Raw genomic sequence first — 27,703 nt, 5'->3', positions numbered from 1 at the left:
TTCCATGGAAACTTTTTATGAAAGATGCAGTAAGCCAATCCTACACTGTTTAACATTCAAAAGTCCTCCTGTGATTCTATCTGAACAAATAAATGTTCTTTAGATTAAAGTGACCATAAATAAAAAAGTCAGGAATGCCTATCATAATTTCAGAGAAGTAACAAAACTTTGATCGTCTATGATTTCCAAAACTTTGGAAAATATATAAAATGTAAGACTTTATCTTGATCAACAAGACTAGGTATGCAAAAAAAAAAAAAAATCAACTTACACATGCTTCCTGATGATATATTCAACTTCACTCTAAAATGCATATCAACTCATCTGAAACTAAAAAATTTCTTAAAAATCTATGAAAATTAAAATGCAACAAAATAAAATGAAATCATAAATTATAGAAATAAAACTTAAGGGAACAAAGAACGTTTAAAGAGCAGCATAAATGCATTTAATTAATAAGAACTTTCGTAACTTGCTTTAAGCAAATGAGTTGCACTTTTATTAGGGAATTCGTTGAGTCAAGATTATACTTTCATAGGAACGGTATTGATTTTCAACTAGGGTAAACAGATGTAATGCAACAAAAACATAAACATCATCAGTGGTGCGCAATCAGGTTAAAATTAGAAATCAGCTCAACTGAAAATTGTTAGAATTACAATATCACGATTTCTTTGGAGCAATGTATAGAAAATAAGTATAACTTTCTTTCTTTGCAAAAGATTGAACAATTTACTCTAATTCCTAAAATAAGGTATTAAAAAAAGCTATTTACCTTTAATTTTAAACTAGGCTTATAAATATGTAAACAGAGATTTAATGAAAAAAATTCTTAGCAGGAATAAATACTTTCAAAATTTTTTTGCTTCGAATTGGTCTTATCTCCGTACATTCCAACATGTATTTTATAAATAGCATTGAAATATAAAAGGAAATAAATTTCGATAATTCACTTCTTATTTCACTCCATCTCTAACCACACAGCTTGCATAATCATCTGTTATATACATCCATGCATGGGACTTGTTCATATGAATGTTATTTGTTTTGTTGATAAACAAAAGTTTTAAAATATTTTTTTCGGCTGTAATTCGTGCAAGTTTTTAAATGATTGTATTCTGCCATATCTTATAGACTTAAATGCCTCTATAGTTACATCGTCCTTCAACAAATCGAAATGAAAGTTTCATATTTATTCGACTTTTGTCTCTTCAATTTCATTTTGCTATATGCTATAGCAATATGATGACTAAAAGTTTTATTTTGTTTCATTATCTTAAATTTCACATCGCTTATAAACTTTGCAAACCAATATTGCATTCAACCGAAACTATTTAATGGGGTGGTTGTTGGCCTCCCTGTTCTTAGAGAAAATATAACTTTAACCATGACTGAATAAATTGTTTGTTGTTTATGTAGAATGGCGATGGGTGGTTGCTCTACTGTCTGAAAGTTTGAACTTTATTTATAAATGCTTAAAAAATGATTTACGTGATAATTTATTTTAGAAAATATGTTGGTCTTTAAACAGTGTATATAAATATGTCGGCTGTAGGATTTGGGGACGAACTTGTTCGGGACTATTTAGTATTTCGTGGATTTTTATCTGCGTTAAAAGCTTTTGACAGCGAAGTCAAAGCGGATAAGGACAGAGGATTTCGAGTGCGTTTTTGCATCTATTTTCTTTTTTCTTTCTTTAAAAATGAATTTTATTGATTTATTTTTTTATTCCTTTTCATTTTTGTACAACTTTTTATTTTAATTAGCCTGATCGCATAGTGGAACATTTAAGCAGCTGTATCGTTAACTTAGACCTAACAGCCTTAAGAGAAGCATGGGCTCATTTGGACCAAAGATTTTTTTCAAGATTGGAGTACTCTTTTCTTGGTACTGCGAGAAAATTAGAAGTTGCTCTTTTACGCATGTACTTGGTAACTTGCATTTCATCTGGTCGTCAGGATAAACTGTTAGATTTTTTCGAAAAGATGACTCCTGATTTGCAAGGTCAACCTGAATGGAAAGAATGGTTTGGTAAAATATAAGTTTTTTACTTGTTTATTGCAGTTTTCAAAGTTTGGTTGGTTGGTTAGTTGGGTTTTGTGGTGCAAGAGCTTAAGTAGTCTATAAGGGGAGGTGGGACACGTTGGTCCACTTTTTTACTTATCATTTTCTATCTCATCAAAAAATTTAATGAGCAGTTCTATTTTCTACGATAAGTTTCACTAAACACTTCTCAACACCACAGATTTTTTTGGAAGGGTGGAATTGGTAAACTTTTTTTATTTTATTTTTTAACGGAATATTGTAAAGTGGACCAACGTGCCCCAGGGGTGGGGTACATTGGACCGTATAACTCAAACAACATTTGTTATAACTTTAGTGATAAATACTATCAAACTTTGTAATTACCTTATTTTCTTTTAAGTGTAGAGTGAAAAATAGATCAATAGAGCATATTAAATTGATTTTGATTGATAATTAATGCCTATTTAAAAACAGCACCATTAGTGTAAGCACCATAAGTATTCACCATTAGTGCACAATTATTTTTTAAAAATCAAAAGAAAAATCAATTATTGAATATTCATGAGACAATTAATGTAGATTAAAGTTGACTAAGGATACATTAAATGATATCTGGGAATATAAAAGAACTACTTCTTAAGCTTTGGAAGTAGCACTTTTATTGGACTTGGTTTTGGAAGGATAAATCTTATATTGCTTTTCTGCAAAGTTAATCAATATTTGCGAGGGGGGAAAAGCTCTTTTTTTCTTCATTGCATTGCATGAAACAACTCCAAAAAGAAAAGAATCCTATTATACTAATACAAATACAAAAGTGAGGACCATCTACAGGCTCCTGGGCCCAGCTAGGCTGGTCCTAGTAAATTTATTAGTCCTCAATGAAGATCAATGACCCTCTTAAACCTATCCACATTCTTGCTCATTACCACCTCTTCCGGTAAGCTGTTCCAAGTGCCCACAACCATACTAAGTAGTAGTATTTCCTTATTTCCAGGTTAGCCTAAGATTTGAGTAGCTTAAAACAATGACCCCTCTTCCTGCTTTCGGTGCAAAAATTTAATCCATTAACATCATTAATTTTGATCAAATTAAACAACTGACTCATGTCCCTTCTGATCCTCCTTTGCTCCAGGCTATACATATTAAGACTATTTAGCCTGGCATCATAATCTAAATCTGAAATTCCCCTTACTAGTCTAGTTACCCTTTTTTGAACCCTTTCCAATACACAAATATCTTTCCTCAGATAAGGCGACCAAAACTGCACAGCATACTCCAAATGGGGTCTTACTCAACTCCTATATAAAGGCAGAAGAACTTTCTTAAATTTGTTTGAAATTAGATATATTGATAAACCCAAGCATTTTGTTGGCTTTGTTACTAGCAATACTGCACTGTTGACTAAACTTGAAGTCCTGATTTATTAAGATACCCAGATCCATAACATTTTTGCCTCATTTATGACTGAACCCTGTAAATGATATCTCATACGCTTATTTCCACGACCTAAGTGTAGCACTTGACATTTCCATACATTAACTGCCATCCCCCATTTATCTGCCCACTTAGTAATATGATCTAAATCCTCTTGAAGCTGATTTACTTGTTCTTCATTTTCGACAATCCCCATAACTTTTACATCATCAGCAAAACAATTCATGCTTCCAGAAATATTTTCATCGATGTCATTCATAAATATAATAAACAAAAGAGGCCCTAAAACTGATCCCTGAGGAACCCCACTTAAAACATCACTCCAATTAGAATGATTTCCTCTCACAACTACTCTTTGCTTCCTACCAGTAAGCCAATTTCTAACCCAAAGTAAAGTTTTTCCTCCTATTCCAATGTCAGCTAACTTGCTGAGAAGAGCAACATGCGGTACCTTGTCAAAAGCTTTTTGAAAATCAATATAAACAACATCCACACATTTTTTGTTATCTAAAGCTGAGGTAACCTTGTCGTAGAAATGCAATAAATTAGTAGTACAGGATTTACCTTTCCTGAAACCATACTGCAAACTAGTCAGCAGACTATTAGTCTCTAAGAACTTCATGATCTTAATTTTGATCAAAGTTTCGAAAATCTTACAAATCACCAAAGTCAAACTTACAGGTCTATAATCCCAGCAATACCTTTAGACCCCTTCTTGAAGATTGGCGTTATGTTAGTCAGCTTCCAGTCCTCTGGCACCGTCCCCGAGTTATAAGAAGCATTGAAAATATTCAATGCTTCTTATATTTGGAAAAAAAAATTTCAATATAACTGTACGATGTAATTTCATTATAGGATTTGTAGGATCATAGGTGCTATTTATTGGTCATAAAATAAAATAAAAAATATTAATAGTATTAAAATAACTGAGACCAGTCCAACATGTCCCACCTTCCCCTACTGCTCTGGGCAAAAAGTTTTTTTAAATTTGAACTGTTAATTGTTATTTATTCTAAACGTTGCCTAAGCTACTTTACATGCCAGGTTTGACTGTTTAAATATACAAAACAAATTTGAATGCTTGCTTGCAAATTGTTTGTGACTTTCTGTGTGACAATGCTTGTAAATTTCTGTGTCTAAAAATACGTAGACACAGAATTTTTTAAACTTAAGAGAGATGTTAAATTGAGCAAAACTATTAGAAGTAAAATATGCAAAAATGTTTTCTGCAGTTTAAAATCCTAATTTTGTAAATGTGTTAAAAGAACAAGAAAGAACATTTCTCTGTTTTTTTTTTTTTTTCAACAAAATTCTGTCAAATAGTAAAAATTTTGTTTTCCCCATATTTATCTGAAGTAATTATATAGTTTATCACATCTGATACATTTTTAGATGTGTTATGTTTCATAAATTAATTATTTATTGCATATAAAACTCATTGAAATGTGCTATTCGAAAACATTGTACAGCTGCGTTCAAAATTAAAGTGAAACAGCCAACTAAACAAAGAACTAAAGATGGTGTTGATGTACAGAAAGTTTCTGCCCGTACTTTCAATCGAGTTTTTATCTACACTGTTTTATGTAATAAAAGCTTGTTTCGAGTTGAATTTCTGCATTTTAGTGCCTTTACTTCTGTTACAGTTTTGCTACAATGAAAGCATCTTTTCCCTCATGGCCATCTGCAAAGTCCGTGCTATTTTAGTAGTATTTCTATTTACTACACACAGCTGGCGTAGGACTTCAGACTCTAAAATTGTTTCGGATACAAAAGATGACTATAAACTTGAATAGATTTTGTAAGTTAATATACTGCAGTACTGTGTGTGTGACAGTGCTTGAAGGTAATAAATGATTTTTGAAAACAGAGAAATGTTTTTTTTTTAACTTTAAAAGAACTATTTATAGCACTCTCAAAAATTTAAAATCATTATAATACTATTTTTTGGTATTTAGCAAAAGTTTTTACTTAATGCTTTATTTCCAGCCATTCCTTTCATTAAGAATGCTGATGAGCATCCTAGTTTTTCTGTCTACTTTTCTCGCCAGTGGCAAGATACAATGTTACTTTCTTTACACAACTTCGTTAGTGTGGTTTTCCAAAGTGCAGGTATAATATTTTTTTAGTTATTATTTTTAACAGAGTTGGTTACTTGTAAACACATTACTGCATATTTTATTTCTATAATTAAAAAGACAGCTCAATGAGAGGTTTGAGTTGGTTATTGTCTTTACTTTGGGTTAGAAATTGGCTGACTGGAAGGAAACAAAGAGCAGTTGTGAGTGGAAATCATTTTAAATGGAGTGATATTTTAGGCGGGGTTCCTCATGGTTCAGTTTTAGGGCCTCTCTTGTTTATTATTTTTATGAATGACATCAATGAGAATATTTCTGGAAGCATGCATTGTTTTGTTGATGATGTAAAAGTTATGTGGATTGTAGAAAATGAAGAACAAGTAAATCAGCTTCAAGAGGATTTAGATCATATTACTAAGTGGGCAGATAAGTGGTGTTTGGCAGTTAAAGAAGGGAAATGTCAAGTGCTACACTTAGGTCACGGAAATAATCGTACAAGTTATAGTTTACAAGGTTCAATCATTAGTCTGGCAGAAAATGTTATTGATTTGGGTATCTTAATAAATCAGGACTTCAAATTTAGTCAACAGTGCAGCATTGCAAGTAACAAAGCCAACAGAATGCTTGGGTTTATCAATAGGTCTATTTCCAACAAATCTAAGAAGGTTCTTCTGCCTTTATATAGGAGTTTAGGAAGACCCCATTTGGAGTATGCTGTGTAGTTTTGGTCGCATTATCTGAGGAAAGATATTTGTGTATTGGAAAGGGTTCAAAGAAGGATAACTAGACTAGTAAGGAGACTTTCAGATTTAGATTATGATACCAATTAACTTAATAGGCTTAATATGTATAGCCTGGAGCAAAGGAGGATCAGAGGAGACATGATTCAGTTGTTTAAATTTTTCAAAATGAATGATGTTAATGGATTAAATTTTTGCACAGAAAGCAGGACGAGGGGCCATTGTTTTAAGCTATTCAAATCTCATGCTAACCTGGAAATAAGGAAAAACTACTGCTTTAGTAGGGTTGTGGGCACTTGCAACAGCTTACCGGAAGAGGTGGTAATGAGCAAGGGGGTGGATAGTTGTAAGAGGGCCATTGATCTTCATTGGGGACTAATAAATTGAATAGTACCAGCTTAGCTGGGCCACTTGCCTGTTGCTGGTCGTTACATTTGTATTTGACCAGCAAAATGGAATTTTTTTCAGGACCTCGCCAAAAACTGGTAAAAACCAATGAAAATAACAACAACTGAGAAATTCTGGATTTTGAAAATGTACTAAAGAATGCACATAATCCAAATAAGACTTTAATAAAAACATACAACTGAGATCTTAACCATGTTTTTCATTAATATTTATTTGATAATTAAAACAATTTGAAATAATGCTTCAACATAATTCGAAAGAGTTAAAAAATTGATTAAGTCAAAAAACGTATGATGTGTTTAATGTAGAGAATTCAATTGGATTATTTTTGGAAAGGCATAAGTCCTGCAGAAATCCGTTGAACTTACGCCTTTTCTGAAATAATCGATTCAATTGAATCTGAATCAGCTTGAATTATTTTATATTTAATTTTTATTAACAAAGTTATAGTTTAATATGAGTTTTGTTTTTTTTAAATACTTCTGTTACAATTATAATCATATTTTTTCTCTTTAAATTTCTATTGTTCTGATGGCATAGCCCAGTAGCTGGTCAAATGTGGCCCACGAAGTGGATCCGTGTGGCCTATTTTCTATTTTGTTTAATTTTTTTTTCCTTTCTTTTGAGTTTAAAAGCACATTCTAGAACTTTTCCAATGCAACTGCAAAACTTATTCCAATAAGTCGGTAGCAATTGCTGCTGAGTCACCATTTAGCGGCCACTGAACTTTTTCTTTTCGTTCCTGCATTTTTGTTTCCTACGTACAGGAAATTTTTAAAACTTAAAAATTTGCAGCCGAAAATTCTGAATTTGGTATCTGAAAAACGGATTTAAACTTCTCATTAATAAAATAAAACCATTAAGTGATAATGACAGCGATTCATGTAACTTTCTGCCATTTTAGTATGTTATCCATAGTTTTTAAAAATCTTATATGTGTTCTGGCTCGCAGGCATGTAGCTAGGATTTTGTTAGGGGGGGGGGGGTCCAAGGTTGCACGAACTTTAAAAATGGAGGCATGCTAAATCGGAAGCATTAATTGTTAATTGTATAAATTAATACTATTCCAATTAAAACTGCAATTAACACGTATGATAATTAGCTTAATTAAGTAATGATATAATATTAGTATGATAATTAAAACTTTGCAATATATTTGCTTAAAAAAATGCTCATATTTGTTTTAACTGCATTATCAACTGTCTAGCTCAATGAATGCTCCATAATTCCCCATCCCTGAAAGTTTCGAATTGGATTTTGGACAAAATTTAATGCTTCTACGGACGAAAATATCGCCAGGCTCACTGCTCATTAAAGAGAAGCTAGAAATGTTTCTTTATTCATTTAAATTTTTAGAATTCATATAACGATAAGAAATGGAACGATACTTCTCATCTTCATTTGTTTATAGTATTTTCACATAAAAGCTTAGGAAAACTTCATTAAAGCTGTTCAAACAACTAAAATACATACAAGTTTCGTTACTCTTTAATAAGTATTTTCTTGTGATGTATTGCTTAAATAGATATCTAAGCATCAGTTATTGTATTTACGATATTAATTTATCGTAAACAATATCGTTAAACAATAAAATTTCCATATCAAAATTTTTAAGAAAATTTGAATGATAATTTGTTTATAAATACTACTTATCAGGCCATCAAATATATAAGGGGCATTCAAATGAAACGTGGTCACTAGCCTAAAGTAATGGTTACGATTTTACTAATTCAAAAATAGTCACCAAAACTGTTGTCATATTTATTCCATTGCAACACCAGGGGGTCAATTCCATCTTTGAAGAAGTTTAGGTGGCTCTATCGGATTCAGGACTGAACCCAGTCGCACACTTTGTCGTTCATTGTGATATCCGCGATATCCAGTGTATAATCTGCGAATAGCTTGTTTTAGAGGTTCAAAAACATGTAAGTCACACAGTGAAAGGTCTGCACCTGTGAAAGGGTGCACGGTGGATGTTCCAGCTCCACCAAAGCTTCTGCAATGTTGTCATCACTGCATTGGCCGTATGTGGACAACATGCCTGGCCCTTTCGGTTTATTGACTCATCTAAGGCTCTGTAAAGTGGCTTGATAACACTGAGCATTGATGGTAGTTCCCCGTTTCAGGAACTCGACAAGGAGTGGGTCCAGGGAGTGGGCCCTCTCCCCCTGAGTGGACCCTTGTGGTCAAAAAAGGACCTGTATCGTAGTGGACGATAACTTGTGTGACCACCTTTTCTTTGGCGTTAAACCACACTGTCACTGTGCAACATAAAACGTTGCGCATGCGTCAGTCTCTCTACCAATATATAGTGTCTCCATTCATGCAGTTACGTGCGTCGTCGAATGTCTAATGTGAAGTTAGGCGCACAGAGCTGTTTTCATTTGAATGAACCTTATATTAAACATTTTTCTTCGACATTTTCTATATAAGGAGTTTCGCATGCAGGGTCACTGAAGGGTGATAAGAGGAAGTATTACTTTTGGAACTTAGGAAAATGAATTCATGAGTCTGAATGCAGTTACGAACGTATTGTATATACATAATATTTTTATGTATAGTCTTTTCCCATCTGCAGGAAAGCAAATAAACCAAATCAAATCCGTAGTTCTATTCATTATGCTGATTCAAAACAACTTATGTGCAAAATGTTCCATTCTAAATTTAAAATTTCAATTTAAACAACTGTAGGGGAAATTACCGATAGTAACAGCAATGAATTATCACAACAAAATTTGACACTCTAAACCCTAGCTTTTTTACTAACAATATGCAAATATAAAAATTTTAAATTTCTACTTTTGGCGGTAGTCATCCGATTTCAATCTTTCAGGAGGTAATCTTTTCCCTATTTGTGATAATAGAGCAGCACCAAAATTAGATATTGTGTAAAAATCTAATCATCTTTCAGTGACAAATATAAAAGGTTTATAGGTTGTTTGAAGCCTCAATTTGCTCTAAGTAAATATTTTGCTCTAAGTCATCAGATGTTATAATCTAAAGATTAAAACTGATGTTTTGAAATTATATAACTAGAAAATCGTCCCTCAAGATATGACAGATGAAATTTAATTCCACATTTGAACGAAGCAATTGCCCATTTGGTGACATTTTGATAGTTGACATTTTAACTCTAAGCTTCAGTAGATAGTGTTCAGTGTTGACCACATTTTCGATTCTTCAGTGCCCTGAAATGACACAGTCATACCAGTAAAACAGCTAAGTTACCGGATCAAGTTCAGCCTTGCCAAAATAAAGCCTTTCCCAGCATTTTAAACATTACTAAAACATGTTATCAAATTATCATGGTATGGCACGAGTTTCATTGTTGATGACGTCATGAGCGTTACTCGATCATTCGCTATTATATATATGAGGACAAGAATAACAACTATATTATTTTTGCATTTGGAGTCTACTGTGATTTTTAATTATGAATGTACAGAGACTTATTAAATAATTCTTCAATACAAAGAATTCAGTAAATAGCTATAAAAAATTTGCTAATTGAAGTATATACACGAATATTATTTCGTATCTTATTCGAAAAATGGAACTAGAAGATAGAAGAAAATATATTTTTTCAATTAAAACTAATTTATGACTCTTTCCTTTTGACCTCGTGAACATAATTCAGTTACTATTTTAAAATAATGATTTAAAATAATTTCATTGAAATGTATATATATCTTTAAACTTGCATCTTTACACATGCGTTAATCATTCCAAATTTAAATAACCGAACACATTCAAAAAAAATTTTAATTAAATTCGTCGTTATTTTAAACTTTGATATCGCTGAAATCAATTTTGTTACATTAGTATTAACCTTTATTTATTCATCTTTTTTTACGTCCAGATGCATATTTTTCCCTTTTTTTTATAGATCATATCTAAAACGCAAAAGGTAAAACATTCGCAAAAGTTCTTATTTCTTTTCGTTACATTTTTGCTCAGAAAGAGTGAAAGAAAAAAAAATCTCTCTGTTACCTTGTGATGAAAATGAACAAATATTCAGAACGAATTTCCAGACATTAGTTTCATGGTTGTAGAAAGGCATTTGATCAATGCTAAAAGTTGCGATCTTCCGGGACACAATGATATAAGTAATCAATCATTGTTAGGAATGAAAATTATAAGTGAAATAAATTGAATTGATTAGTTAAAAAATGAAATGATATTCGATGCTATTTTTGTCTGAACAAAATTTTTCAATGCGGAAACAATGCAAAAAATTGCTCCAAATGTTAAAAAAAGAAAAACAAAAACATTAAAAAAACTGCAATACAACTTACCCAGTGGGGCGGAGGGGGGGGTCGGCTAAATTTTTCTCATGTTTTTATGGTTTTGTTCATGATTTTCCCCTTTTAACTTTGGAGGAAAACATTCGTGCAACCGACCAATACCAATGGCAGCGATAGAAAAAGTCAATGTACGACCTGACAGAGTCCACGACTCTAGGAGCCTTAGGCACCTTCTGAAAAGACGGTGCTATATTACAAGGGCGGCTGATCCCACCGGACACCACGACTGTCCAATAAAAAACAGAAGGGGATCTGCTCAGGAAAACATCTCATCAAGTGTCACTTTCCTCTTTGTATGACCTTCCCGCAAAAACATTCCTACAAATTTCCTGTCCAACGTTTTCATCATTGATGACTCTCATCAAATTTTCCTTGAAAATAAATGTTTTGTCAGATGTCTTTTCATCCATAAGCTCATTATTTTTTGCATTGAAAAAGGCATTCCCTGTAACGCCGAAACACGTGTCTGCTGTAATTTGCAAATTTGTGCTTCATCTAACGTTGTTTTGTCTTACTTAATAAATGTTTGTTTATGAGCTGCCGGCGATTCCTTGCGGAGAGGGGCACTAAGAAAATGTGTCCTTTTCGGATGGTTTTAAATCTGAGAACTAGGAATTTACGCGCCGCTAGACGATTTTCTTGCGGGGCAGGGGACAAAGATAATGTCTCCCTTTCGGCAGGTCTGTGAAGCGAACAAGGACGCGAACCACGGGTTGAAGACTTCTGTAGCCCCCCCCCCCCCCCCCCACTCCCGTCAATTAATGAAAATATGAAAAACAAAAAATATTTTTCAAAAAATTTTTTTTTGTGTTGGAAAAATCGGTTTATGTTAGTGCAGGAGGACAGTGACCTATAGGGGGTGTTCGGGCCCCATGGACCCCACCCTTTGGCTACGTCCCTGTGGCTCGCGAAATAATACCTTAGTATAATGTGGAGCCCACGGGTAAAAAAAATTGGACACCACTACCTATTCTATCCCTGAAAAGGTAAAAGGGCAATCATAATGCATGAATTTCTTCCTTAAAGTGTTTCATGTTATATTTTGTCTGTTTCATTTTGCTTGGTGTCACTTTCAACTGTATTATTTACTTTTTTTTAGCTATGCCCACTTTGCTTAGCTACGAGGAAGAATTACTAAAAATTCAGCAGTTGACAGAAGAAAATGAAGCCCTGAAAAAGAAGGTAATAATGCATTTTCATTCTATCCTATTGCATTTTCGTTTCAAATGTCTGTCACTTTACTTAATGAAACTGAATGGCGACCAGAAGATTGGGAAATGATGGATAAGTCAGAAAATTTTATCAATTTGGAAAAATCAGAAATACCAAGAGTTTTTTTTTTTTTAATATATAAAAAGTTCATGAAAAATTGCTTTTTGCCGTGCAATCTTAAGTAATTTAGTTTTAGAAATTTTCAGAGATGATCTTTTGTGTCATCATTAAGCATTAAATTGAAAGGAATAAGGCACTGAGGAGAGCTTAAGCATTATTACTTTACTTCTTAAGCAAGGAAATTAAGTAGCTTTTTAAATATTTACTTTAAAGCATAATTGATGAATTAAAAATATTGCTGCAAAAGTTGGCATTTAATTCAGGAAGAATTTGAACGCAATGTGGATGGATAATATTGTTGACAGTTTAGGCGGGTCATTACCCCCTTGAACCTACCCTTGTATCTGCCCCTGCCTCTCCCAACCCTCTCTTCCTAACACCACTATAGATTGACTGCAACTTTTCCCAATCCTTTTATTTAAAAAAAATTAGAACTTGAGGTAGATATTTAAAGTAGGGTTGAGGGGGGGGGGAGGAATGATGCAGCACTGGAATTTACCCCTCAGAAAAATCCTGTAATTGTGTTTGATTGTACAGTCATTGTTGAGCACCTGCTTCTGGTTTGTGGTCCCCTCATTAATTTCTGAGGATAAAAAAAGTAACTAGTTAAACATCTACTCTTTACTGTCATACATTGTTTTGGGTAAAAGTTGTTTCGTCAATTGTTGTGTTGCATAACACAAATGATGAGATAAAGTAGAATTGACTGCAAATTAAATTCTGTTGCCTTGTGATATTTGTGTATTTTGTTTTCTTCCCCAGTTGAAGACTTTTTTTTGGGGCGGAGGGGCTCATTTTTCTGTGGAAAGTAAAATTGGCTTGCTTATCTTTGCGTGAATCTTTTGTGACCCACATTGAATTCAATCTAGAAAAGTTCCTGCTAAGGATTTGTAACTGTTCTCTTTTTTTAATCTTTTAAGAAGTACACATGTAAATATGGTCCTGGGATCAAGATTCCTCTATTATCATTGATCTATTTCTTGCTCTTCGTGTTTGCTCTGTGTATTTATACTGTGGAACTTCCCCCCCCCCCCAAGATAAAACCTTTTTACAATTTTCGTTTTGGCAAGGCTTGTGCTTGAACTTGCTTAAAAAGTTTTTAGACTTGGATTCAAATTCTAAGCATTTTAGTCACTCAAATTCTATTTTTTGTGACCTATGTCTTGGTGTAACTTCATATTTCTTGATCACTTGCGGGGGTGACCTGGACCACCAGGACGTGTCCCGGTGCGCCTTTCACCAAAGCACCCCCACCAGAAAAGGAGGGAAAAGTTTTTTTCTTTAGTAATTTATTAAAAAAAAAAAGCCCATCTCATGGGGAGCCATAAAACTAATACAGGGGCGCCGCCAAAATTTTTGCAACAATATCGCAAATAATTGTGTACTTAAATAATGAAACCTTTCAATGTTTCACAACGCCCCTATATGGCCTTGCACTAAAGTATCTGCTCTATATCACTGTATTTAAAAAAATGTTCCCAGGCAAAACTACTACTCAGAGCTCTTTTGGACGTATTAATGTATTAGGGGTGCATTTTAGTAAGGCTCCAGGTAATGATTCCCAAAATGTGCACCTCCTGGGGTAGCCATGAAGCCTCTACAGGCTTCATGGCAAAATTTTTGCGATAACGTCATAAATAATTAGGAACTTATTAATAATGACTTTTTGCGATATTTCGTGTCTCCCCTAGGTGGCAAAATCTTGCTTTAGATAACCGGCTCTCTATCACTGTATAAAAAGAATGTTCTGAGGCAAAATAACAGCTGCAGGCGCTTTTGGACTTATGCATTATGAACGTATTTTAGTGAGGCTCCAGGTAATGATTCTCAAAATGTGCACCTCCTAGAGGAGCCATGATGCCTCTGCAGGGGCGCCCCAAAATTTTGCAATAACGTTACAAATAATTATGTACAATAATGAAACTTTCCAATATTTTGCTGTGCACCAAGATGGCAATTTTGCATTGAAGAATCGACTCTATTCACTGTATTTAAAAGAATGTTAAAGAACTTCCCTGGCAAAACTTCAGCCCACATGTGTGAGTGTTTTGGGATATATCATGCATTAATGGTGTGATTCAGTAGGAATCCGGATAAAAGATTCAGAACTGAAAGGTCTGCAGATAGAATATCCACGATTGTCCAAAAGGTCCGCCGGACATAAGACCCAGCGGACATAAGTTCCACTGATAGAAGGTCCCAATCATTGAACTAGAAGATCCTGATTTTGGATAGCTAGAACATTAGGTCAAGTTTTCCGAGAAGGCTCAGGGCCGACGTCTAGGGGGGATGTGGGGGGGGGGGGTGCTACACCCCTCCAATTTTTCAGAAGTGGGGCCACCAATTTCCTTTTAGCGATGCTACAAACGAAGAAAAAGGAAAACTCGTCGTTTTTTTTTAACTTAAAATAGTAAATTTAAATCAGCAATTGAAATAATAGTGACAAAAAGTTTTTTTTCTGTAAAATTGGAATGGAAAATGTAATCTTAAAATACAATTTAGGAACATCCATGATTCTCTTTTATTAAGACAACTGAAGACAACTCCTCCACTTCTCCCTGGAATGATGACAAGTCTTTCTCGGTTTTGGTGGGAGATGTGGAGTGATTTTCCATCGCCGTCCAACAAAGAAACTCTGAACAACAGCTGATTTGATTGACATTTTGACTCTTTTTATTAAGATTATAAAAGTAAGAGCCGCGGAAATGTGCGCTTCAAACATTTTTTAATGCGAAAATAAAAAGTATTCAGTGCACTATTCACTAGGCCGCATAGTGGGTATGTCTGTCTAGTCGGAAACTATGGGCCGGGTATTGAAGTATTAAAGTACTGTGCATAAAGAAAATTAGCATAATGGGAGGGAAGACCGGCGACAAAACGTGCACGCCTTGTCTCTTGGCGGCCCTGATTATACAATACCATGCTTCATGATTCTTCAGTTTAAAAAAAAAATAGATAAATAAATAAATAGGATGGCTTCATAGGGGCCGCTGAAACTTTCTCACATGTAATTTTTTTTATGAAAAATATTATCCTAAAAATCGTTTCTAAGTGGGAAAAAATGCATGGGTCACCAAAATATATTTGAAACAGAGAGAGGGGAACAAGCAGTTTAATGCTGAAAGAGATTCAAAGTATCGTGCTGAATTCTTACACCAGAAGTTCTAAATGTTTGGACGTAAAAATCGTAAGTAAATCAGAGCTTGATCACGAGATACAGGAGACACATTTAAAGTAAAATGAAGTGGAATAAATAAGACCTAAGGTGTCACAGAAAATAACTAAATTCGTTCAAAATGTTAAAAGTTCTTTTTCTGGGGCCGCAGACGATTGTATTTCATGAAAACAAAAATATTGGACTGGAAATTGAGAATTTTACTATGGAAAATCCAAGCAAATAATTGTGTTTGGCAAAGGAAAATTAGAAGAAAGTATTACCACAACATGTTTATCAATAATTAAAACTTAAAAGGAAGATAGGGATGTAGCCAAACTGAGGGTAACTGAGTAGGTTTGGTTTTAAAGACTAATTTTGCATACAGTTAAATTAGTGTTTAATTCAGGATTCGGTGGGTTGTCAGTTACGTTATGTAGTTCATAGGAGGCCCCGACTTAAAAAGGTTATTAAAAATTAAGAGATGGTATATAATTAGTTAGGTATTTAAAATAGTTCATCGTATAGTAATTTAAATCAGTGTTTATTTTATAATTTGGTGTTTAGTTTAGTTGATTTTTGTACTGGAATTGTAAAATAAATTTCATCTATATGTTTGGGTAGGAAATAAAATGCAAGTGTAATCAGTTATTTTTTGCTTTTTAGTTCCAGGGTATTTTTTGAAGGCGTTTTTTTTTTTTTTTTTTTTTTTTTTTTTTTTTTTTTTGAATTTAAAAGTAGATTATTTACGTCCCTAAAGCTGGCCTGGAAGTGAGTTTTTAAAACTTCGGATTTGAAAAAAATCCGAGAAAACATTCTCAAACCCCATCCCTTTCCCTTACGTCATTGAAGTTGGTCTACACATGAGTATTTAGGACTGCAATTTCAAAAAACAATGAGAGGGCTCCCAACATAACTCCTGAAAAACGCAATCTCAATTAATCATTTATCCATTCACGGTCAAATAAATTTCGTCTTTAGACTTTGATTTTAAAAAACACCCTGAGCTCTCCCAAACCTGTCCTCCTCTTAATACTACCGAAGATCCTGAAAAATTTCATTGTTAAGTCTTCAATTCAGAAATTTTTTCACGGGAGATCTCCCAAACCCCCTACCTCTCTAACAGTATTGAATATCGCCTACAATTGCGCCAATTGAATTTCAATTTTGAAAATTTATCAGGGGAAGACTCCGAATCTCTCTACCCATTAACATTACCAAAAATCTCTTAAAACTGCGTTTTCTACACATCGAAAATTTTTCGAGAGAATGCCCCCCCCCCCTCCCCTTCTCTCTCTCCAACGCTGTCATAAAATGTCTTAAATCTCGCTTTTAGAGCTTCAATTACGAAACATTTCTGTGCACGAGCCCCTTGAGAACTCTCTCCCCCCCCCCTCCATTGAAGGTTGGCTCAAATTACGTTTTCAGAGCTTTAGTTTCAAGAAACTGGCGTTGCACTCAATTTTAACAAAAAGGCCTACAACCGCGTTTTTAAGGTTTCGATAACAAAATATATCGGAAAGGGGGATGGTCCCCACATCCCTCTTCCCCTTAATATCACCACAAATCTTCTAAAACTGCATTTTGCAAACTACAATTTTCAAATTTTTTCCCGGGGGAGAGCCCACAGACCCCCCTTTACCTATCACAACCAAAAATAATTCACAATTGCAAGCTTGGGGTTTGAAATTTTAAAACTTATCGAGGGATGACTCCGAGTTTGCCTTAACATCACCACAGATCATCTAAAACTGTGTTTTTCAAATAACAATCTTGAATATTCCCCAGGGGAGAGCTCCCAGATCCCCTATCAGTATGTAATCAAATATAACATACGACTGTGTTTTGGGAATTTAAATTTGGAGGGGGAGGGGGTGGATTATCGGGAGAGGTTATCGAACCTCCTCTCCTTCCCCCCCCCCCCAACTTAAAATATAGTCTAAAACTGTGTTTTTTATATCTTCAATTTCGAAAAAATACCAGGAGGAAGCCCTCCGACACTCCTATTTCTGACTGAATATTATCCTTCGGATTAAATTTATATTGCTAGTACTAAGGTCCAGTAACATGACTATTCCTGCTAAACCATAGAAGCTAAATCTTCTCTCTATTGGAAAATGCGTTTGGAACAATTAAAGGTCCACCAAATACGTAACCCCCCCCCCTCCCCAGTTTTTTGACCTAGCGATGGCCCTGAGAAGGCTGGGCATAAGGTTCAGATTTTAAAGTTTAACCTTTGTCTCTAACTAATTTTGTTAAGTATTAAATTGAATTAAAATTTATTTAGTGAGGCACAAGAGGTAATCTTCACCAAAATGTGTTCCCCCTTGGAGAGTCATAATTCATCTACATGAGTGCCGTAGGATATTGCAATAGCATGGCAAGTAATTATTATTAACGACATTTAAAAAATAGACATTTTTGTCGGTCCAGTTTTCGACCTTCTGCAGTCTGGACTTGGATCGCATACTGCGCCCCCCACCAGCCCAGGACTGAATATAATATTTTTTGCAAAAACAACTATATTATTAAAGAGAAGAAATGAATGCTCCTTGGGAAAACAGTAATTTAAATAGGAAAAAATGTAGAATATCTTAATTTCTTTTAAAAAGAGCCTTAAAATTAAATTTTTCGATATTTACAGATTTTTGCTCAGTTAATCCCGCCCAACATCTCCTACTATTTTCATTCCCACTCCTTCTCCTTTTTCTTTTCTTTTCCTGGATGGTCCAAAAATAAGGAAGTCTTCAAAATGCTACGCTTCAGAAGCCCTCTTTCTCAGCCAAAATCATTAAAGTGTGTCTCAAATCTCATTTTCAAGGGTTAAATTTAGCAACATTTCCAGGGGAAAACTACCAAACTCGTCGCCTTCTAACAACATCGAAAACTGTTTAAGGCTGCTTTTTTGAAGCTGCAAGTTTGAAAAATTGTAGAGCCCTAATGTTATCAAATATGGTGTACAGTCGCATCCTAAGTCTTTAAATAGAATGAACCGATGCTCCCGCATAAAATCTGAAAATGAAAAAACTACAATTCCAAAAAAATTAAGATGGAGACCTTTAAACCCTCACTTTAGTATCACTGAATATCACTTAAAAAATTCTTTATTTAGGACTTCAATTTCAAAATGTTTTTTGGAGAGAGCCCCAGAGCCCCCTTTCCAAGAGCTGATTCAGAAAATATTCAAGGAGGGGGCGAGTTTTTACTCTTTGCTCTTTGAAACTTCAATTTCTCAAAATTTTTTAAGTAGTGTACTGAATCCTATCGCTTACCTTTACGAAATCAAAGGTGTCCTACAGTTACGTTTTTTTTTGAAAAATATCCAGGGCCCTTGAACCTATCTCTAATATCATTTAAGATCGTCTAAAATCGAGGTATTGGAACTTCAATTTCGAAAAAATTCCTGCAGATAGTTCCAGCCCCTATCCCCAGACATAGGCTACGAAACGTTTTCCGGACTTCAATTCGAGAAGAATTCCGGGCAAGAGCCCCTTTCTCCAACACCATCAAATATTATGTAAAATTGCCGTTTTTTGAACTTTAATATCGAAATTTATACCTGAAGAAAGTTTCTGCATCTCGCTCAAGGAGGGGGCGATCACTCCCATTGCCCCTCCCTTGTATCCGTCCTTGCCTCTTTCCTGTAATCATCAAAGTTTGTCGGTAAGTGCGTTTTGGAACTTCAATATCGAAAAATTGGGGTGAGGGTGATCAATTTCATTCTATTAAAAAAAAGAACCGATCGCATACAATGCCTAAGTCCGATCCCTTACTCTAACGTCAACACATATCACCTATAATCGTGTTTTTAAGACTTCAGTTTCTTAAAATTTCCTCTGAAGGCCCCCTGGAACTTTCTAACATCTAAACAGTCAGAGGCTGTCTAAAACTGCGTTCTTAGAACTACAATTTCAAAAAAATTCTCCTGCGGGGAGAACCCCTGGACCCCCCTTGCTGGTAAAGGAAAGCTTCCCCCGCTCCCTGAAAGTAAATAGTTTCTGGTTGTGCCACTGTAGGACAGTGTAGAAGCTGTGGCAGGTGATGAATAGGTGAAGACAATGTTTTGAAACAACTGCTTTCAATCATCACCTTCATCCACCTCTAGCAGCTCCATCCAGGGGGGGGGGGGCAGGTGGAGAGGGGTTTAACAAACGTTAGAAATTTCTGCCAAGCATAGGAATTGCTTTTTTTTTTTTTTTTTTTGATGAATGAACAAAACAAAATTTTTTTCCAAATGCTCTGACTTTACTGCAGTTGATGCAAATGTTGAATTGTTATTTCACTAACAAATAAGGCAAATACTTAAAATTCTTTTTCAGCGTAAAAAACAGTTACCTAATATTCTTTTTTCTGCTTCTGCTTTCTTTTTCCTATGTGACATCGATTTTACATTGCGTTTTCGGATATTCAGCGCTTTTTTGTACTGTTCTACATGCTTTAAATTCATGTTCAAGATACAAATAGAAGATAACAGCATAAACTATAGTAGAGATGACATTTTTTTTCTCCACTCCAAAAGTTTTAAAATGAGATTTTGGTGTAAGAATTTCAAGCAATACAAGTACCAAGTTACGGTGTTTGTTTCTCTGTGACAAAAAGGAGACCCAGATTTCTCCATGTAGGGCATTAACACCTTATGCTCCAGGCAGAAACCATCCCAAAAATGTGTATTAAAAAGCTTTCTTTTTTTTTAAGTAATGCTTTTTTTTTTAAAATATATTTCCCCCCCCCCCCCCACCACCCACCTTTTCTTCTTCTTCTTTTTTTTTTTTCTTTAAGAAACTTTGCCCTTGAGTTGCTTGTCCACCACCCTTTTAGGGGTCTCAGTCCGTCCCTGATCACTTGTGAGTTTTCTTGGTGATAGTCTAACTAAAAGCTATTATCACCAGCCTATTTAAGTTAGAGTACACATCCTTTTTTTCCAGATTCTTTGGCAGTAAGAGACAAATTCAATTTAGTATATGTACTTTTGTCCTGAGTCTGATTTCACTTGTTATATTCTAATCTTGCTACTTATATCCTGAAAATGCATTAAGATATGGCCTAACATAACTTGCAATAAGAGGAAAAGAAGAGTTCAAGTTCTACTATTTTTTTTTAACCCCTTCTGCTAAAAGAAATTTATTCATTGTGTTGCAACCCCTCCTCACCAGTCTACTTTTTTAAACAGGCAATTTTACTAATGATAAATTTAAAATAATTGAAATCTTGTTTCTTGGTATCAAAATGTTGATTCAACTAACACTTCGTTAATAGGTAGCTTCTCTACAAGCTGGGGAGCCAGTTGATGCAATGAAGTCTACAAAAGATGATAATTATGAGATGCATGCACGAACTGGATTAATGGATGACTTTTATGTCATTGCTCAGTAAGGTTTTTTTTTTTTTTTTTTTTTAAATTCTTGCTTTTTTGTGAAAGCAGTCGTTTTGCTTCTAGATTTTTTGAAATATTTGATTTACATTTTTAATAAAGCTTGATTTATTTGTGTGAATGTAGGGAATTACTAACATTATGAAAATATTCAGTAAGTTACCGCCCTATAGCAAGGGCTAAGGCAGAAATACATGAAATTCACCGCCAGCTCAGTCATTCCAGCCGAGGACTGCAGTTTCGTGCTTATTAGCACTCATCAGCCCAGCATAGGAAGTGACTAGTGATTGCAATACCGGTATACCGAATACCGGTATTTCGAGCAATTTTGCAATTTCGAAATATCGGTATTTTCTGAGGTAAAATACTGGTATTTCAGTAATAGCTGAAAATAATAAATAGTTTCAAATCAAGAATTTAAAAATTTATTTTATTAAATATCTACTTATATTTTAAATGCACATTTTTTTTTTTTTTTTTTTGCCATGATATAGAACCAAAGTCAATTTATTGATGTTAAAATTTGGCTTCAAAAGCACAAAATAATAGCATATCATTAAACAAAAGTAGCGGAAAGATTGCAAAATAATATTGTCTGGTGAGATGAATCGCATTTTCGTGTGCTTTTGTGCACATTTTTTTTATTTTCTCCATTTCCCCGATCACTCACTTTTCCTTTTGTGAAAATTAATTTCTAGGGTAGTTTTGAATGAAGTCGTCCTACGACAATTTATTCCAATCTCCAATTGCAGTAATACTTTATGATTTCCTTTTTAATTACTTTTCTCAAGTGTACTAAATTTTGGCAAATACATTCTCTTGATAGCATAACACATGGCAATTTGTTGTCACCAGTATTGTTTGTTGTCCTGTATGGCTATTTGGCTTTCTACTTGCTTGATAATACTTAGAATGTATATAGCGCATTGATAATTTTCATATACATAAAGCATAATCAATTGAAACATATTTTCAGTTATTCACATAATTATAATTGTGAAGAATTTTGAAAAGAAAGCGAAATCTAATAAGAGAAACTACAAGATCAAATACAGTCAGGCCCGGACTGGCCATAGAGTTGACCGGGATTTTTCCCGGTGCGCCCTCTCGAAAGGCGCCCTTCTGTTCTTTTCTTATTTTTCAAAACAATGTTTTAGCAAAATGGAAATAAATTATGTGGAACAAAGAAGTGATTTTGCATGTGAATATTTTCACATGCAAAAGCAATGGTCTTCTTATTTATATAAACATTCCCTTTTATTGCCCCCAATAAAGGCAATTAGTCCCCTCTCATTAGTCCCCTCTTGTTTCGTAAACGGTCTGCTCCCAGGGCATCGTTTGTGGCTTATCTTTTGCTCCAAGTTTCAATTCTGAGGACAAAAGCGGACCCATGGTGTTTCTCCAATAAAAAAGGGATGTGAGGGTGAAAGTGACAGCACACATCTATGGTCAAGAATACGAGAATGGTTTGATTTATTGACTGTACTTAAGTTGCTGTAAAAGAGCGGATAGCATGACTCCCTGTTCTGCTGTTCTGAGTGCAATAGAAGCAAGAAGACAAATAATGTTAATTTTTTTAAATCTGCGCATTAAAAATAGTGTAATGTCGAAATAAGCCGCATAAAAGCAATAATTTAGTGGATGGATGAACACGATGACAGAAGTCAGATGTCGTATTTTTTGTCACTTCACAAAATAACTTTTAGGACAAGACTGCACGGTGATTCCTAGATTTTGGAGTCATGGCGCCTTTTTTGGAACTAAGATATTCGCATGGCGCCCTTCCCAAAATAAAAGTATGACTTGTAACTGGCAGTCAAAAATAAGTACAAGTCGTGTATCTGCATTGACTAGCCCTTATTTATCCTGCAGAGGCAGTTAAAAAAAAAGTTTCACAAATAATAAGTCTAAATTAATTGAGAAAAAATAGTTAATTTTCGATGTGGTCCTAGGAGGACTGCAGGGCTCCCCTGGGCACATTTGAGGAATTACTGGACTAAACACAATAAAGATGTCGAAAAATTTTAAAGATAAAACATTTTTCGATTTTAAACTAAGTTTTGTCAATTGAAATCATTACAAGTTCAGTTCAAGATCTTTGTGTTCAAAACATATTCCAGTTTTTTTAGTTGGATTTAACTCTTTCACTGTCTTTTTAGCCAGATGTGTGTACAAAGGAAGGGGGTCATGGCATAACCTTCGGCATTGAAATTGTTAGGAGTTAACTTAAGAGATTTTTTAAATCTCATTTTGGGGGTCAAGTTCTTGGGAGGGGGAGCGCTGCGTAGCATTTGGAGGAGGTTTGTCATTGCCCTGGCGGTGGGGGGTTGTCGCCCTTATGTAAGCTACAATACTACCTTAAAAATATTAATATTTGAATTCTGCATAAAATCATAATACAGGGTGAGTTCGATCGAATCTGCCACACAAAAGGTGGTTATAGAAGAGCCCAAGTGGAGTATAGAACTACCCATTATCGTGTTCAATCCTTAACCGTAACCGAGTTATTGTGGATATAAGGAAAATGAGTAAAAAAACAAAGTTCTGAGAAAACGACCGATTTCTGAGATTCCTGTAGGACTTACAAGAAAAATAAGTACACATTTGGAAAGAGCAGATTAAAGCCTGCAAAATAACACCTTTCCTATCAAGTTAGTAGCATTTTACAGCGATCTACAAGCTTTGAAATGTTTGATACACTCAAAATTGAAATGGCGCCAAAGTTTTCAAGCGACATTTTCAAAAATAACCGTATGAGCCACAATCGGTCAAATCTACCAAAAACTGACCCATTTTACTAGTTTTCTGATGATACAACAAAAAATCATTTTGGGCTTCAAGTTCAGCAGAAATTCGGACTTTTGTTCAAAGCAGTGTAAAAATTTGCATTCGTTGAAAAAGGAAAACCAGCGAACAGTCGCTCCTTTTGTGTTTTAAATTTTTTCTTTCACGAAAGCTTGCTGCTTTCTTTGTTTAAAAAAAATGATAGTTTTATATGAAAATAATCACTTTAGCATTTTTATTAAGTGAAAAAACACAGCAAGAGATAACAAGAAGTAGAAATTACTCTCCCGTGCTTTTCACAATGGAAAAAACAATATTAAAAAAGTTACCCTAACATCAATGAGCACATTTAATAAATCTCCAAAATCTACAAAAGCTGCTGAAATTGGTCGTCGCGACACCTGATACAAGCTCTTGCCCTTCTGCGAACGGAAACAACCGTTGCTCTTTGTGAAATTTCATTTCTTAGTTTCACTACTGCTTCATCAAGCTGGTCGCTCAATTCTTGCAAACTGGCTACTTCTGCTTTGTAAACTTCTTGTTTTAAGAATCCCCAAACAAAGAAGTCCACTGGCATCAGGTCTGGGGATCTAGGTGGCCAAGAAATGGGGCCCGTACGACCAATCCATCTGGGATACTCTTCAGTTTGAAATTCCCGAATGTCATTTGAGGAATGTGCTGGGTCTCCATCGTGTTGGAAAATGACTTCCTCTCTCTGGAACAGGAATAGTATCACGTAAGCCAGGTAAATGATGTTCAATGAACTCTAAATATGTGTTTCCTGTTAGGTTACCTCGAAACACATACGGACCAATCAAATGATCTCCTATTACGCTAAGCCAAACATTTATGCTCAATCGAGTTTGGGACAATGAGTTTCGGGTTAAAAAAGGATTTTGTTCAGCATAATTATGCCAGTTATGCAAATTTATGATGCCCCCTCTAGTGAACAACCGACTCATCTGTCTACAATATCTTTCTTAGGGAATAGTATTCTACAGTGTCTTGGGCTAGTAGTCATCTGCAAAATTTTACCCGCTTTTCTAAATCTGAATTGCGGAATTCTTGTACTAGTGTAAAATGATAAGGGTGATACTTGTTTTGGTTCAATGTTTTCATCACTTTACGTTGTGAAAGCCTACCTTCTCTAGCAATCGTGCGTGAATTCACTCTTTTGTTTTCCACTACTCGGTCCAATACATACTCTTCAACATCGGCAGAACGGTGATACTGCGAACACATTTTGCATAAGTCTGCTAATCCATTTTTTACCCCAAGTTCCAAACTCGATTTAGTTTAAATGTTTGGCTGGCCGTAATCAGCGATCATTTGATGGGCCTGCATATGTTTTAAGCAGTGGTATTCCCATAGGGTATACTTCATATACGCCGTATACTCTCAAACATTTTTTAGAAACATAGCGTATACCCTCAAGTTTCTTAATTTTCCATTTTATGACATACTATGTATATGATCACATACACATATTGTGCGTAATGGATTACTGGGAGTATACCCTCAGAAAAAATGATGGGAACATCACTGGTTTCAAGGTGTTTTAATGCAGGAAGCACTTATTTAGAGTTCATGGAACATCATTTGCCTGACTTACTGGATGCTATTCCTGATTCGGAGAAAGTGGAAATCATTTTTCAACACGGTGGTAACTCTGCTCATTTTCAAATCCCGTTCGGAAGTTTCTAACTGAATAGTATCTCCGATGTATTGGTCTTACGGGTCCCATTCCTTAGCCACCTATATCGCCAGACCGGACACCAGTGGACTAGGGGCTCTAATAAGAAGTATACAAAACAGAAGTAACCAGTTTGCAGGAACTGCGCAACCGGTTTGATGGATCCGTAGTAAAACTAAGAAATGAAATTTCATTTTGAGTAACGGTTGTTTCAGTTCCCAAAAAGGCGAAAGCATGCATCAGGTGTGGCGGCGACCAATTTCAGCATCTATTGTAAATTTTGAAGATTGATCAAACGTACTCATTGATGTTAGTGTAACTTTTTTATTAATGATTTTTCCTTTGTTGAAAGCACGGGAAAGTGATTTTATTTCTACTTATTGTTATCTCTTGGGTTTTTCCACCTAATAAAATGTAAAAATTATTATTGCGATACAAAAATATCATTTTCTTGAACAAGGAAACCAACATGTTTACGTGAAACTGAAAGTTTAAAACTTAAAAAGGCGACTCTTTGCTGTGGTTTTCCTTTTTCAACGAATGTAGATTTTTACAGTGTTTCAAACAAAAGCCTAAATTTCTGCTGAACTTAAAGCCCAATATGATTTGTTGTTGTATGATCTGAAAGCTTGTGAAATGGGCCAGTTTTTGTTAGATTTGACCGATTGTAGCTCAAACGGTTGTTTTTGAAAATGTCGATTGAAAACTTTGGCGCCATTTCAATTCTGAGTGTGTCCAACGTTTCAAAGCTTGTAGCTCGATGTAAAATTCGACTATTTCGATGGAAAAGGTGTCATTTTGTAGGATTTAATCTGCTTTTTCCAAATATGTACTTATTTCTCTTGTAAGTCCTACAGAAATCTCAGAAATTGGTCGTTTTCTCAGAATTTTTTTTTTTTACTCATTTTTCTTATTTCTACCATAACTCGGTTACGGTTAAGGATTGGACACGATAATAGGTGGTTTTATATCCCACTTGGGCTCTTCTATCACCCCCTTTCGTATGGCAGATTCGATCAAACTCACCCTGTATTATTACATTTTATGCTGCCTTTATATCATTTTGGGAAGTTTTTTAATCTGTGTTTTCCCTCAGATGAAGCTCGATACCGCGCCCCCCACCCCTCGCTATCCTGTTGACTTGTGAAGGTTATTATTGATAAACTTTGCATCAATGAAACAATGCAATTCATTATGAGCGAAACGAAGTTTGAGTTTGAAGAAGGAATGTATAACGATGTTGTTAATAAGTAAAACACAAAGCTATTACTTGTGACGTCGCGAAGGGACAAACCTGAGGGACGTCCGCCTCAGGTTTGACTGTCTGGGGGGGGGGGGTGATACCTAAAGTGGAATTACAAGTTTTTGATAAAAATGAAGCTGAAATGCATTTTTAAGTCTTCTAATTTGAAAATTTTACAGGGATAGGCCCGCCCGTCCCCCAATATTTCCCACCCCACACCATGGAATCAATACGTACTACTATACTCAGAATTAGGTTCATATTGTCAATACTTAGACCTAGTAGTGACCTCTTATAAAAAAAAACTGAAAACCCATTAGCTTTCCATGTGTGTAAAATAAGTTCAAAGTAATTACGAGGCGAACAATTTCACAGACCCCCTTACTTTTTTGATCTCTCGACGCACACATGCGTCTTGGGTAAGTTACATTAAAAGCATTTATAGTTTTTATTTGCCTTATGTATATTATCCCACATAAAATTTTGTTTTTCACAAATACAGTTGTTTCTGAAAATTGTAATATTTTCATGTTTACATAGAATTTAAAAACTTTTTTTTTTGCATTTAGAGGGAGAGGGGGAGAGGGGTGACACATCACTAATTACCGCTCTGAGTGTCACCCATGCTAGGTACGCTACTGGTATTACAAATATTAATAAGAGTCAAGAAAGACTATATTAGAAATGTAATGTGAGAAATATCGAAGTAACCTTATTCGTTTTCTATCTGCAGTTAGTTTTTACGTATCAGGATAGTATAAAGCCTAAAAAATAAACAGCACTTTTTTTTCACAGAATAAAAGCTAAAGATTCTAACCATTAAAGCATTTCATGAGGGTCTTTTGAAGCATTCTTGTACTGTGCAAGAGCTCTTGACTAACTATCTTTTGGTAAGCAGAAAAAAGGGAGCATACATGTAGACCACACATTTGTTTTATGGCTTTAAATAACGCCTTTTAAGATGCTTTATATCGATAAGGATCTGCGATGCTTGGGTCCTGGGGGATTCGTAGCAGTGGATTTCTGTTGGACAAGGGAGGAAAACTATCATAAATTTTATGCAGTTAGACTACAGAGGTCCAATTGCCGTTACTTACATGAATCGAAGAGTCATTTGGATCAGATTTTTGCATTAGTGAA

At 34.8% G+C, this 27,703-nt stretch overlaps 2 protein-coding genes across 2 annotated transcripts in view; one reads left to right on the top strand and one right to left on the bottom strand.

The window, feature by feature from the left end:
• LOC129233168 (ubiquitin thioesterase zranb1-B-like) overlaps positions 1-974 on the bottom strand; it is a 60,733-nt gene extending 59,759 nt beyond the window's left edge. Inside the window, exons 1-2 of the mRNA XM_054867240.1 lie at positions 776-974; positions 272-330 (exon numbers count right to left, since the gene is read on the bottom strand). The gene's annotated coding sequence lies outside the window, so the exon portion shown is untranslated. The remainder of the gene's footprint in view (positions 1-271; positions 331-775) is intronic.
• Positions 975-1,429: 455 nt separating this feature from the next.
• Positions 1,430-27,703, top strand: part of LOC129233158 (WD repeat-containing protein 91-like) — a 47,914-nt gene continuing 21,640 nt past the window's right edge. The window contains exons 1-5 of the mRNA XM_054867232.1: positions 1,430-1,662; positions 1,767-2,031; positions 5,446-5,568; positions 12,086-12,168; positions 20,729-20,841. Of these exons, the coding sequence (XP_054723207.1) occupies positions 1,543-1,662; positions 1,767-2,031; positions 5,446-5,568; positions 12,086-12,168; positions 20,729-20,841 (704 nt within the window). The 5' untranslated portion in view covers positions 1,430-1,542. The remainder of the gene's footprint in view (positions 1,663-1,766; positions 2,032-5,445; positions 5,569-12,085; positions 12,169-20,728; positions 20,842-27,703) is intronic.

Source organism: Uloborus diversus, chromosome 1, assembly GCF_026930045.1.
Source record: "Uloborus diversus isolate 005 chromosome 1, Udiv.v.3.1, whole genome shotgun sequence".
NCBI lineage: Eukaryota > Metazoa > Arthropoda > Arachnida > Araneae > Uloboridae > Uloborus > Uloborus diversus.
The sequence above is the reverse complement of the archived record's forward strand: the minus strand, read 5'-3'. Positions and strand labels throughout refer to the sequence as shown.